General features: G+C 45.6%; 1 protein-coding gene across 3 annotated transcripts in view; it reads left to right on the top strand.

The window, feature by feature from the left end:
• The window catches only part of topbp1 (DNA topoisomerase II binding protein 1), a 98,889-nt gene that overhangs the window by 4,983 nt on the left and 80,623 nt on the right, over positions 1-13,283 (top strand). For all 3 annotated transcript variants that reach the window (XR_011947884.1, XM_072509971.1, XM_072509970.1), the window contains 3 exons: positions 2,473-2,616; positions 6,954-7,135; positions 11,926-12,119. Coding sequence is in view for 2 of the 3 variants with exons in the window: in XM_072509971.1 (XP_072366072.1) it covers positions 2,473-2,616; positions 6,954-7,135; positions 11,926-12,119 (520 nt within the window). In the remaining variant the exon portion in view is untranslated. The remainder of the gene's footprint in view (positions 1-2,472; positions 2,617-6,953; positions 7,136-11,925; positions 12,120-13,283) is intronic.

The raw sequence follows: 13,283 nt of genomic DNA, 5'->3' as shown, positions 1-13,283 counted from the left end.
TCTTGTCTTCATAACTGTTTCAGTGCAAAGCATTTGACTTCATTCGTATCTTTGCTTCTCAAAGCTCTTTTTGCACTGCCCTACACAGCTCAATATTTCCATTTCCACAATTTGTTTTTTTCATTATCCCTAAACTAGCTTATCTTCAGCTAATTATGTTATCAAAATAATATATTAAAACCTTATCTATTATTTGTGATTTAGTCTACATTTTGATGAACCATAAACGTAACTGCATTTCTCTGGCTTTGTTGACCGTATCTCACCGTGTGTGGCTTGCTCCAGGATAGTTTCTCCTTTCTGTACTGTGCCAGGCATAGGTCTGTTAGTCTTCACAACTGAACTGTCTAAACTAACTCAGGCTAACCTTTTTATCCATGGTGGCCATTTTCGTTACTTGTCTTTAAGATCGACACCCAATAAATGTAGCAAGATTTAATGACCAAGCAGGGAACCATTGTGTCCATACTCCAGACGCTGGAATTTATCATGTGCCATTCAGTAGGTGAGGGATAGAAAATCTGTTAGACCACAGCTTAGATTGCGAACTCCTAAGCAAGTTTACTGAGCAACTAATGATGCAAACAGTATATTTATTGTAATTATAAGCTTCACTCTGAAATATCAAGTGTTACTCTCCACTAACAGTTAGCATTAAATTGATCATCGAAAGGCGGTTCCTTTACTTATAAGGCCTTCTATTAGATCAGAATCACAAATCAGCTGCTTATAACTGCTCTGACTTCAGATAGACTCCATCTCTTTTCCGAAATGCTCCAGATTTCTTTAATGATAAGCTGGAATGTAAACTCTATTTCTTTCAACTGCATTAGATGCCCAGTAATTCACCGGGCTCTTCTAATTAAATGGACTAACTTGATTTCTTCAATAGAAAGCTATTGATCTGTTCCAGCCACTAAACGCCCTGTTAAATAGGTCTCCGTCTAAGGGAAATGGCCATAGACACTCCAGTGCTTTCCGCAAACCTGAACGCAATCTATGTTGTCTGTAGTTTACAGAGTGGATGGCAGTAACCAATCTTTACCATCTGTATGCTGTGTTCAACAAAAAAGAACCCAACATGGACTTCTTTGCAGAATTATTCATTCCGGGTCCCCGCATGTGCGAGAATACAGTATTCACAGGCAGCAGGCTTTCTGGAGAGACACTTTGGTTCTTATCAAACTGGGCCTTCAATGTAAGGTTCACATTCAGGCCTATTCTTTTCTGGAGAGTCACTTTATTTTGCATCAAACCTTGCTTGCAGCTCTTGCTTTGACTTTAGCCCCTGCAGTCTCAATAGAATGGCACCTAGACTTGCTAGAGAGAGAACGTTAGCCCCACAGTGGCCTGCTGAACAGGATTAGTTGGATCTTTTTTGGAGAGAGTTAGTTAGATGCCTTCATCCTGGCTCCCAGAATCAAAACTGAAACTAAACTGGAACCCTTGTGACTCTGAAAACAGTCCAGTGGGATCAGATCCAATCACCACCTGTTATCTGGCAGAGCACAGTCTTTTCGGCCATTTTTAAAAAACAAATTAATTCATGGGACGTGTGCGTCACAGGCTGGGCCAGTATTCATTGCCCATCTCTAATTGCCTTTGAGAGGCAGTTAAGAGAGGCATTTTGCTGTGGATCTGAAGTCACACGTAGGTCAAACCAGGTAAGGACGGCAGATGTTTACGACAATGGTTTTATGGTCATCATTACATTTTTTAAATTAAAATTTCACCATCTACACTGGTGGGATTTGAACCTGGTTCCCCAGAGAATTACTCTGAGTCTCTGGTTTACTAGTCCAGTGACAGTACCACTATGCCACCACCTCCCCTCGCTGGCATTCATTGGCCACCAGCCAAATCAATCAAACCAAGTCCTGGCCAATCTTTGTCATTGGTGCTGGACAGTCCACAGATCCAATTTGAAACAGCACAGGCTAACACAGTAGTCTCTCCTGCTGCTGAAATCCTCTGCTTTAATTAAAGGCACAGGCCATTGCTCTCTACTGCTTCAATTAATGATACAGGCAGCCCTAAAGACACATGTCCATCAATTGTCCATGGATAAAAAAATGTAACGGTTAAAGTAAAAGAAAGGGAATAAATAAACAACAGTGAGTTGTAACTAGTAGAAAACACAACAGCCAATTTGTACACGGCAAGCTCTTACAAACATCATATGACCAAAAACATGAGTTATGTTTTAAGGGGTGCTTTCAAGATAGAGAGACTGAGTGAGACAATTCCAAAGATGAGGGCTTCATCAGCTGAAGGGACGAATGCCAATGGTGGTGCAATTAATATTGTATATGAGGAGGAGGCAGTGAGGCAAGTTTCTTATTTGAAAGTAACTTATTTGGGTTCTCATCTGGTACACACAACATGAAACTTTGAGGTTGTAAAGCATCTCAATCTTGCTGCAGGGATAGCGATTGCTGTTTTGATCTTTGATGTGTCGGGTTTCTTTTTCAGCTTGGTTGTCGGATTGTTGGCCCTCAAGTGGTTGTATTTTGTCTTCAACAACAACAGAGTGTACCTGAAGCTGTACATCCAGTCTACAGTATGGTCATGGCTGATGTGGTGGTTTCATGCACTAGCTTGGAGAAGAAAACCAGGGTATGTATTTCAGGGCAGTGGTAATAACTGGGACGCTGGGTCTAATTTTCAGTGATGTTGATGACTATGCCCTTGAGCTCACATTGCACGATGCATATTTCACAGGAATGTAGAAATCTGATTATTGCTACTTGCCTGCAGATCTGGAGAGGGGGGGTTCCACACAGAGTTTCAAAGCCTGGGGTGAATGCCTGTTGCAATTTATTTTTTAAACTCGAGGGAGCGCAGGCTCCTGTAAAGAATGTTAGTGAAAATAAATGCAGTTTCAATTAATGCATTGTATGAAGTGCTTTAAGATGTTTCCATGTGATAAGATGTTATCTGAGAGCATGTAATTCTAATGACAACTCAAAGAGAAGTATGATTTATGATCTGACCTACATTCAGAGAAATAAATGTGTTTTTTCTTTTCAGTCCAAGTCTCTGCTTACTGAGCCACACCACTTATAAATCCATTATTTTTTTTTAACAAACAATTTTATTGAGGTATTTTAGGCATATAGGAAAAGTGACATTGTACAGTACAAAAAAACAGAAGTCAAGACACAAATTAAACACAGTGCAAACCACGGCTCTGTTCACACACGGACCTGCCTCAATATCCCCCTACTCTACTCTACCCTAGCGACCCCCCCCCCCCCCCCCCCCCAACCTGCTGACGCTTACTCCTCTGCGAAGAAGTCAGTAAATGGCTGCCACCTTCGGGCGAACCCTAGTAGCGAACCTCTCGAGGTGAACTTGACTTTCTCTAGGCCAAGAAAGCTCGCCATGTCCGATAGCCATACCTCAGCCCTCGGGGGGGCTTTGAGTCCCTCCATGCTAACAGTATTCGTCGCCGGGCTTCCAGGGAAGCAAAGGCCAGAACATCGGCCTCCCTTTCTTCCTGGACTCCCGGGTCCTCCGAAACCCCAAAGATTGCCACCTCAGGGCTCATTACCACCCCAGTTTTCAATACCCGGGACATGATATCTGCGAATCCCTGCCAGTACCCCCTGAGTTTAGGGCACGACCAGAACATGTGTACATGGTTAGCCGGCCGGCCAGCGCATATAGCACAGTTGTCCTCCAGCCCAAAGAATTTCCACATCCGGGTCACCGTCATGTGGGCCCGGTGTACGACCTTACCCTCTCCCACCTCTCCCCTAGAAACTACCCTGTCCTGCCTCCCCTTCAGCGGGAGACGTGGGAAGGACGGCACCAGTCTGCGTACAAAATCCCGCACCTGTAAATATCTAAAGTCGTTCCCTCTCGCCAGCCCAAACCTCTCCTCCAGCACCCTCGTGCTCGGAAAGCTCCCTTCCAGGAACAGATTCCCCCCCATCCTCACAATCCCCGCCCTCCTCCACAGTCAATACCACTCCCCCCCCCCCCCCCCCCCGCGTCCATGTTCCCCGGGGCAAATCGGTGGTTGCCGCAGATTGGGGTCCTCACCGATGCTCTTACATGCCTCCTCCACTGGCCCCAGATCCGAAGAGCCGCCACCACTATCGGGCTGGTGGAGTACCGTGCTGGCGGAAGTGGCAAAGGCGCCGTGACCAGGACTGCTAAGCTAGTGCCCCTGCACGAAGCAGCATCCATCCGCTCCCAAATCGACCCCGCACCCACCATCCATTTCCTTATCATCGCTATGTTAGTCGCCCAGTAATAGTTGCTGAAGTTTGGCAACGCCAGCCCCCCTTCTCCTCTGTTCCTTTCAAGCATCACCCTCTTCACCCACGGGGACTTCCCTGCCCATACAAATCCCAGAATAATTTTATTCAGCCTCTTAAAGAAGGACCGCGGGATAAAGATGAGGAGACACTGAAAAACAAACGAGAACCATGGGAGAATCGTCATCTTAACAGTCTGCACCCTCCCCGCCAATGACAGCGGGAACGCATCCACCTCCGGGCCTCCTCCCTCACTCGTTCCACCAATCGGAACAGGTTGAGCTTATGCAGCTTGCCCCAGTCCTGTGCCACCTGAATCCCCAAATATCGGAAACTCCCCCACTGAACGGCAACCCCTTCAGCCCACTCTCCTGCCGCCTCGCCTGAATTACAAACAGCTCGCTCTTAGCCATGTTCAGTTTGTATCCGGAGAACCGGCCAAATTCCCTCAGGGTTGCCATAATACCGTCCCATCCCCACCATTGGGTCCGATACATATAACAGCAGATCATCTGCGTATAAGGAGACTCTGTTCCACTCCCCCCAGGACCAGCCCTTTCCAGCCGCCAGAAGCTCTCAGTGCAATTGCCAGCGGCTCTATGGCCAGCGCAAACAGCAGTGGGGAGAGAGGGCAGACCTGTCTTGTCCCACGGTACAGTCTAAAGTAGTCCGATGTCATCCTGTTCATCCTTGCACTCGCCTCTGGGGCCTGATACAAAAACCTAACCCAGTCTATGAACTCCGCCCCAAACCCGAACCGTCCTAGTACCTCCCACAGATAATCCCACTCGACCCGGTCAAAAGCCTTTTCAGCATCCATGGCTACCACTATCTCTATCTACCTCCCTAGTCTCCGGGGGCATCATAATCACGTTAAGCAGCCTTCTTAGGTTGGCCACCAGCTGCCTCCCCTTTACAAACCCAGTTTGGTCCTCCACAATTACATCCAGTACACAGTCCTCAATTCTAGTCGCCAAGATCTTGACCAGTAACTTGGCATCTACGTTGATCAAAGAGATCGGCCTGTATGACCCACAAGCCTCCGGGTCCTTATCCCATTTCAGAATAAGCGAGATGGTGGCCTGCGACATAAACTCCCTCTGTCTCTTGCCTCGTTAAAGACCCTGACCAGCACTGGCCCCATTATCCCGGAATATTTTTTGTAAAACTCCACCGGATACCCGTCCGGCCCCGGAGCTTTACCCGACTGCATGACCTTCAGGCCCCCCAATACGTCTTCGATCCTGACCAGGGCCCCCAGTCCGTCCACCAACCCCCTCCCCACTTTTGGGAAGGTCAGTCTGTTCAGGAATTGCCTCAAATCTCCCCCGGTCCCCCGGGTGGTTCCGAAGTGTACAGCTTCCTATAAAAGTCCCTAAAGACCTTGTTCAGCCCTGCCGGGTCACCCACTAGATTACCTTCCCCATCCACTACCCTCCCTATTTCCCTAGCTGCTTCCCTCTTCCTCAAGTGTTGATCAAGCATTCTACTGGCCTTCTCCCCATGCTCATAAATCGCGCCTTTTACCTTTCTAAGCTGCTCTACAGCCTTGCCTGTAGTCAGCACCCCAAATTCGGCCTGCAGCCTCTGTCGTTTCCTGAGTAACTGGCCTCGGGGATTCCGCGTAACGTCGGTCCGTCCGTAGAATTTCCTTAATCAGTCGGTCCGTCTGCCCAATCTGTCCTGTCCCTGTACGCCCAGATTGAAATCACCTCTCCTCTCACCACTGCCTTCAGTGCCTCCCAGAGCATCGCTGCCGAGACTTCTCCAGTATCGTTTACCTGCAGGTAATTCTGCATGCATTTCCTCAGCCTCTCACACACCGCCTCGTCTGCGAGTAATCCAACTTCCAGCCTCCAGGTGGGCGCTGAAAGCTGTCCTTACAAAACTGCAGGTCTTCCCAGTGCGGAGCATGGTCCAATATGGCAATTGCCGAATATTCTGCCCCCACCATTCCGGCCAGCAGGTCCCGACTCACAACAAAGTAGTCAATTCGAGAATACACCTTGTGGACGTGGGAGTAGTACGAGAACTCCCTCGCCGTCGGCCAGCTAAATCTCCACGGATCTGCTCCCCCCGTTTGCTCCATGCACCGTTGCCATCTCAGTTACTTTGCCATCGCTGGCAACCTGCCCGTTCTTGAACATGACCGATCCAGGTTCATGTATTAAAGTCCCCGCCCATGATCAACTTACGCGAGTCCAAGTCGGGGATCTTCCCTAGCATCCTCCTAATAAAATCCACATCGTCCCAATTAGGGGCATACACACTGACCAGGACTACTCTCACCCCTTCGAGCTCACCCCTCACCATAACGAACCTGACACCCCCATCCACGACTGTGCCCTCCGCCTCAAATTGTACCCTTTTATTAATCAAGATCACAACCCCACCCTCTTCGAATCAAGCCCCAAATGAAAGACCTGACTGACCCAGCCCTTCCTTAACCTAACCTGGTCTGCCACTTTCGGGTGCGTCTCCTGCAGCAAGACTATGTCCGCCTTCAGAACCCGCAGATGCGCAAACACTATAAATCCATTATTAAAAGGTCTGCTCGCCAGCATTGGTAATAATATGAACACAGGCCCAAAGTTTTGAAATAAACCTGACTATTCAGTAAGGCTCATGGCATTATCTTTCAATGATTAATTTCCTGGATGTTGAATGGTTTGTACATTTTCTCCATAGGATGAAGTACATAAACAAGTACAGCTGATGGGTGGTAGGATCCTCCGAGACTTCAACATTTCAGTAACTCATCTGATAGCTGGAGAGGTTGGAAGCAAGAAGTATTTGGTGGCTGCCAGTCTGAAAAAAACTATTTTACTTCCGTCCTGGGTTAAGGCTTGCTGGGAGAAAGCTCAAAAGAGGTAAGTGGCCATCGCAGGTAGTTTTTAAAAGTTGAGGTGGAGTCCTGGTAAGTGTTTGTCACATTATTTTAAAAGCAGCAACCTAACTTCAGGGAGTTCCAAATGCTTCACAGCCAAGGTAGTACTTTTCAATTGTAGCCGCAGTTATAATATTGGCAAACACAGAAGCCGGTTTGAGCCCGCCAAGGCCCCACAAACAGCAAGGAGATAATTGGCTAGATGATCTGTTTCCGTGGCGTTGGTTGATGGAATTAGGCTGTGTTGGGTAAGATCGAGCAGCTGTGGATCTTGAGGGCCAGTCTGCACAATCTTGGCATGGCTTGCAGCTGTCTGGCTCAGCGGGCACCAGCAAGATAGCTGGTGGAGTCGGTAGCAAAGGAAGCAGACATTCCTGCCATCGTGTGAGAAGACAGCAGGCGCCTCTCCATAGTGTATAGGCTATCACTCCTATGGCTCCATGTGAGAAGTATGCAATAGTGATGTAACACCAAATCCCTGTCGACTTTGGTCCCCAGAGTAAAGGCGGAAGCTATCTGACTTTTTAAAAAAAAACAGTTTAAAACTCTCCCAAGAACATAATATCAAAATGTCTTTTGTTTCTCAGTTGGTATTATTATGAAACTTTTCAATGTTAAAAGTTAAGTATAAACTTTATTGCCTTAATAATAAAAATAATAATCTTTATTGTCACAAGTAGGCTTGCATTAACACGGCAATGAAGTTACTGTGAAAATCCCCTAGTCGCCACATTCTAGCGCCTGTTCGGGTACACGGGGAGAATTCCGAATGTCCAAATTACCTATCAGCACGTCTTTCGGGACTTGTGGGAGGAAACCGGAGCACCCGGAAGAAACCCACGCAGACACTGGGAGAACTCCACAAAGACAGTGACCCAAGCCGGGAATCGAACCTGGGACCCTGGAGCTGTGAGGCAACAGTGCTACTCACTGTTCTCCTGTACTGCCCCCATGATAAATGGACATACACTCACAGTGTCACTATAATATATTGTGTCTTCAGTGATTTAATACTATCCTTATCAACAAAGCATTATTAGTCCGAAAGTGCTCATCTTCTGAGCAGGAGTCTGAATCTTATGAATATATTTGGATTTGAACAGTTTCCTGATCAAACTACGATTAAATACTGCACGATCAGAGCATTTTTGTGACTAGAACGCAGAAGTATTCGGACTTTTTGTTTTTATGTTATTTGGTGTCTGAAGGTCACTACATGTAAATTAATGTTCTTATTAATCTGCACAATGTTTACTAATGGGTCTAAGTTGCGGTATTATAGGATTTGGCCATTAATGGGGTCATAGAGCTACCTGTGTAGTTTTCATTTCTCCAGGCTCTCAAAATTCAAACAGGATAAACCAAATTCTAATAACCCCTGAAACAAGGTCTGAGAAAAGTCAATTCGTCCAAATTGAAGATTCCCATCCCAGTAATTCAAAGACCCAAGAACCTCCTCCATGCTAATACAACCAAACTCCAGAACCACCATGCTAGTTACACCAGCCTTCAGGAACTCTTAACCATGCCCCATCGCATACCACAAGTGTTCTCAAAATCCCTCATCGCAGTGACAAACGCAATCATCTCCATTGCAGTGTTGCAAGGCTTCAGGATTAATACCTCTGTTGACAAACTGCTGAATGTTTCTACGCGTTACCAAACTCCATGGCCCCATTTTGTGAAAGCCCAGAATGGCCTCCCTGTGCTATGTAAACTCAATTTTCTGTAGTACTAAAGTTGGGAACTCTAGTGCTGAAAAGGCTTTGGATGCCCATTATGCTGCCAACCGCGAGGTCTCGTTTAGGAATTCAGTCTACTTCTGTATGTCACTTTCCTATTGAATCTAATGCTGCAATATGTTTGGAAATAACATTACATGTATGGGATGAAGATGAGCAATCATTCACTCTTACCAAAATAACAAAGTATTTTATGTAATGATGGAGTAGTCTTTCTCCCATTGATAACATTAGAAACAAAAGGTTGCCATTTTCTATTCACATTTATAATATCCCGCACGGGACCTACGGGGTGGGAATACTTGTCTTCCCAGTGCTCCTTGCGGAATACGAGCTCAATTAACCAATGTATACAAGGTCAGGAGTAAGGCATTGACCAGAGAGAGAGGAACCCGTTGGGGATCTACCGGATAGTGTATATATCATTCGTGTGAATACAATTTAGTTCTTATTTTACTTGGTGTGGACTCCCCGTGTCCTTATTAAACTGGTGATGAGGAGCAAACCGGTTGATGTTGACGCTGCGACCTACTCAACTGAGCCACCTCCCCGATTTTCTGGACCCAGGTTTGGATTTCTTTGATTCGCCATGCCTTGGGCAGTTAGATGCATTTGCCACTCGTGTTGAAGACTGGAACCAACACGCTGAATGAATGCGTCATTTACTCCGGACCAACCGCGTCATGGAGAACGAGTTACAGCCGGTCATACTGTTGATGGCCTGTGATCCGGAGTCTCACGTACCCGGTGATGTTGGTTGCACAAACATTCGACCAGCTCGTGACATTTGTGGGGCAAATTCTAACCCAACCCCATCGATAATCGTTCAAAGATATCGGATTAGTACGGCAGAGAGATTCACCAGTGAGTCTGTCACCGAGTTCGTACCTCGGCTATGGAAGGTGGCCGAGTTTTGTGAGTATGGAACAGTTTTGTCCAATATGCTCTGCGCTCGCTTGGTCTGCGGTATCAATAATATGGAAACTCAGAAAAGGCCTTTGGGCAAAGTCTCCCTAACTTTTCACCAGACGCTGCAGATTTCCCTGTTCCAAGAAAGCATGGAACACGGCGTCCAAAAGATACAAGGGAATGAGAGTGAACGTTTTGGGATGCTACCCTTCATGTGGTATCTCCGTGACCCCTGACCGAATGCCACTGTGACGGGGTGAAGAGTTGACCGCCAAGACGTCCCCGTACTTTGTTGAAGGGGATTCCAGCTCGACACTTTGCACCTGCCGAAGCAGTGTTCACTCGTAACTTCAACAATGGTGCTCGGTGGCTATCTGGGATTGCAGTCCGTCAAACGGGACTGGTCTCTTAAGATGTTTGGGTCCGGGAGCAACTAATGAAACGGCGCTTAGATCAACCTCACAGAGGTTGTTCCCTCATGAAGTGCCTCGTAGGAAGCCTGTCCTGGATCCTCCGGCTCCATTGCTGAACCAACCTGCTGTGACGCCTTCAATCTCTCTCTTGGTGCCGACATGCCCAGCGTGGTGTCTTCCGACTCTGAAATGGAGACGTAGACCTCGGAGGTCTCGGATGCCAACTCTGTAGTTCATTCGCCTCCTGACAATCGTCTGCCACAACGTTCCTGCCGCAGACCGTGTTCAACAGTGAGGTATAACTGACTGATCCGGTGCATCAGCTCTATGATGTAATATCCTGTTCAGAACCTATGTGGAGGGAATGCTGTCTTCCCCGTGCTCCTTGTGGACTACGAGCTTTCCCACTTGGGGTGGGGCATCACAATTAACCAATGTATACAAGGTGGGCAAGTAAGGCATCGGCCAGAGTGGAACCCAGTAGATATATCGTTTGTGTAAATAAAACTTCATATTTATTTTACTTGGTGTGGATTCCCTGTGTCCTTATTAAAGCGTTGATCTCCCATTCCACTTGAATGTTAATTGTTTGTCATTTGTGAACAGTATCAACACCAAGATGCTTGAGCTGTGTTGTTATTCTGACTTGTGGGGAAATGGCTGTAATGAGCAGCTGCCCAATGAGAGTCCTCCATCAAATGAATCGATGGCCAAATGGAGCAAATGTAAAATCATTCACCCAAAGATCAAAGAACAATATGCTTTCTTTATATGCGGAGAGCTAATGAGACTTGGGATGCAGAAAAAGCACTAAAAATGGAATCAATATGCAGATGCACTGTAGGAACTCAGCGAGGCTGCAAAGACAACACCGTCCAAACTCACGACCACTGCCATCTCAAAAGACACGGGGAACATATACATGGAGAACGTCCCAACCTAGAAGGTCCCCTCCAGGCCACGTACCATTCTGACTTGGAAATATGTCGTCGTTCCTTCACTGTTGCTGGATCAAAATCCTGGAACTCCCTCCCTAACGGCACTGTTGGTCTACCTACACCACATGGACTGCAGCGGATGAAGAAGGAGGCTCACCACCAATTGTTCAAGGGCAATTGGAGATGGGCGATGAATGTTGGCCTTGCCAGCGACACCCGCATCCCTTGAATGAATAATAAAAATAAATAGTTTTTAAACAGGAATAACTTTTAAACACAAAGTGAAAAAATGTGAAAAGGGACATAATAGATTTTGGGGAAAGGAATGAGACGGGATTGCTCTTTCAGAAAGTCGGTACAGCTGCTATGGCTAATTGTTTTCATCTGGAACAATTTTGAGATATTAATCATGACAATATTAGATAGGTCTTAAAAGTAATAAATGAACTTGCAGGATGTACAAGTAAAACTCCAAGAATATTGTTTTAGTAATGTTTGCTTTGCTGACTTTTAGCTAATACATTGAAGTATTATATGATGAGTGCAAACCAGCTTCTGCATTTATCTACATAACTAACTATACTTGGGAAAAGTAATTCATTAGAAACAAAGCACTTTGGGATGTTCTGAGGAGGTGATACAATGTTCGGAAATACATTATGTTCCTTTTGAAACACATTTCTTGTGGTGTCCTGAAGAGGAACATTAAATGAAATAACTATCTGTGCTTATTTATGTTGATTCCACTCACTCTTGCTTTCTTTTAAACAGCATGATTAACCTTACAGATGTGAATATGGAGGAGCACCTCTGTCCTCCGTTCCTTGGCTGCACTATCTGTGTGACTGGGCTGAGTAGCCAGGACAGACAGGAAGTACAGCGACGTACCTTGGAGAATGGGGGTCAGTACACAGGACAGTTGAAGATGAATGACTGCACCCATCTTATTGTGCAAGAAGCTAAAGGTAAAAGCACCAGATAATATATATATATGTATTCAATTTTCAAACTTTACAGAATTAGTAAAGCAAAGCCTCTGTCTATGCTGCACTTATCCGTCAAAATATTCATGTTACCTCCTTGCTCAAATTCTTCTACATCTAATTTCTCTTTCTTGATGAATAAAACTGCATAATAATTATTTTCTGCTTGCCCTTTTGACCCATCTTTGCTCACCTATCCTGACTAGCCATTGTTCAATGTAACCACATCAGGATTCCCATTTAGCCACTTGTGGCTAATGTATTGCAAAATGCTATTCTGCAATCCCTTTATCATATCATCGAATTGTTAAATTGTCAGGGTTTTCCCTCTGGTACCTGGAAGTCCATTCCAAAGATTTGTTTACTTTGACGGTCAAATTTGCATTTTAAATTTTGAATCAAATGCAATTAAGTGTCTCCTTTTCCTACTGTGATTTAGATTGAAGTAGCATATTGGATTTACTTTTTCTTGACCATTTACTGTTTTGCATTATTGCATTACTTCTCAGTTCCTGCTTTTGCAGATTTAAAATACCAATTTTCTGCAATCTTTTCTTGTAGCTCAGGCCTTCTGATGGTAGGGATCAGGCTCATTCTTGGGCTTGCATATCTCCCTTGTGTTTCTGGAGTTGGAACTAGACACTGTAATCATAGTGTACCCTGTTTGAAGTACACTGAGGTTTAAGCATGACTTCCTCTAACTTGCTTTTGGCTTTAGCTCAGCTTCCCCTTCGCTTTGACTGCAGGTTTCGGATAATGCTGAGTGTCAAGTCTACTAAATTCTTCTTGATCTTCATCCATTGCCATTTCAACAATTCTTACACCAGCATGGCAATTTAATAATACAAACTAGTGAAATTTATAAAATTCTTAAAATAAGGTTTAGTGGTCAGCAGAGTGAGAGTTTGATTCCACTCCCATTTGGAAGCAAGGGACCGTATTAGCGAGAGGCAGCACTGTTTTGTGAAGGGGAGGTCATGTCTCACTAACTTGATAGAGTTTTTCGAGGAGGTCTCAAAAGATGATTGATGCAGATAGGGCAGTGGATGTTGTCTATATGGACTTCAGTAAGGCCTTTGACAAGGTCCCTCATGGCAGACTTGTACAGAAGGTGAAGTCACACGGGATCACAGGTGAGCTGGCAAG

The sequence above is a fragment of the Scyliorhinus torazame genome, chromosome 6 (assembly GCF_047496885.1).
Source record: "Scyliorhinus torazame isolate Kashiwa2021f chromosome 6, sScyTor2.1, whole genome shotgun sequence".
NCBI classification, from domain to species: Eukaryota; Metazoa; Chordata; class Chondrichthyes; order Carcharhiniformes; family Scyliorhinidae; genus Scyliorhinus; species Scyliorhinus torazame.
This window is presented reverse-complemented; position numbering and strand designations above follow the sequence as displayed.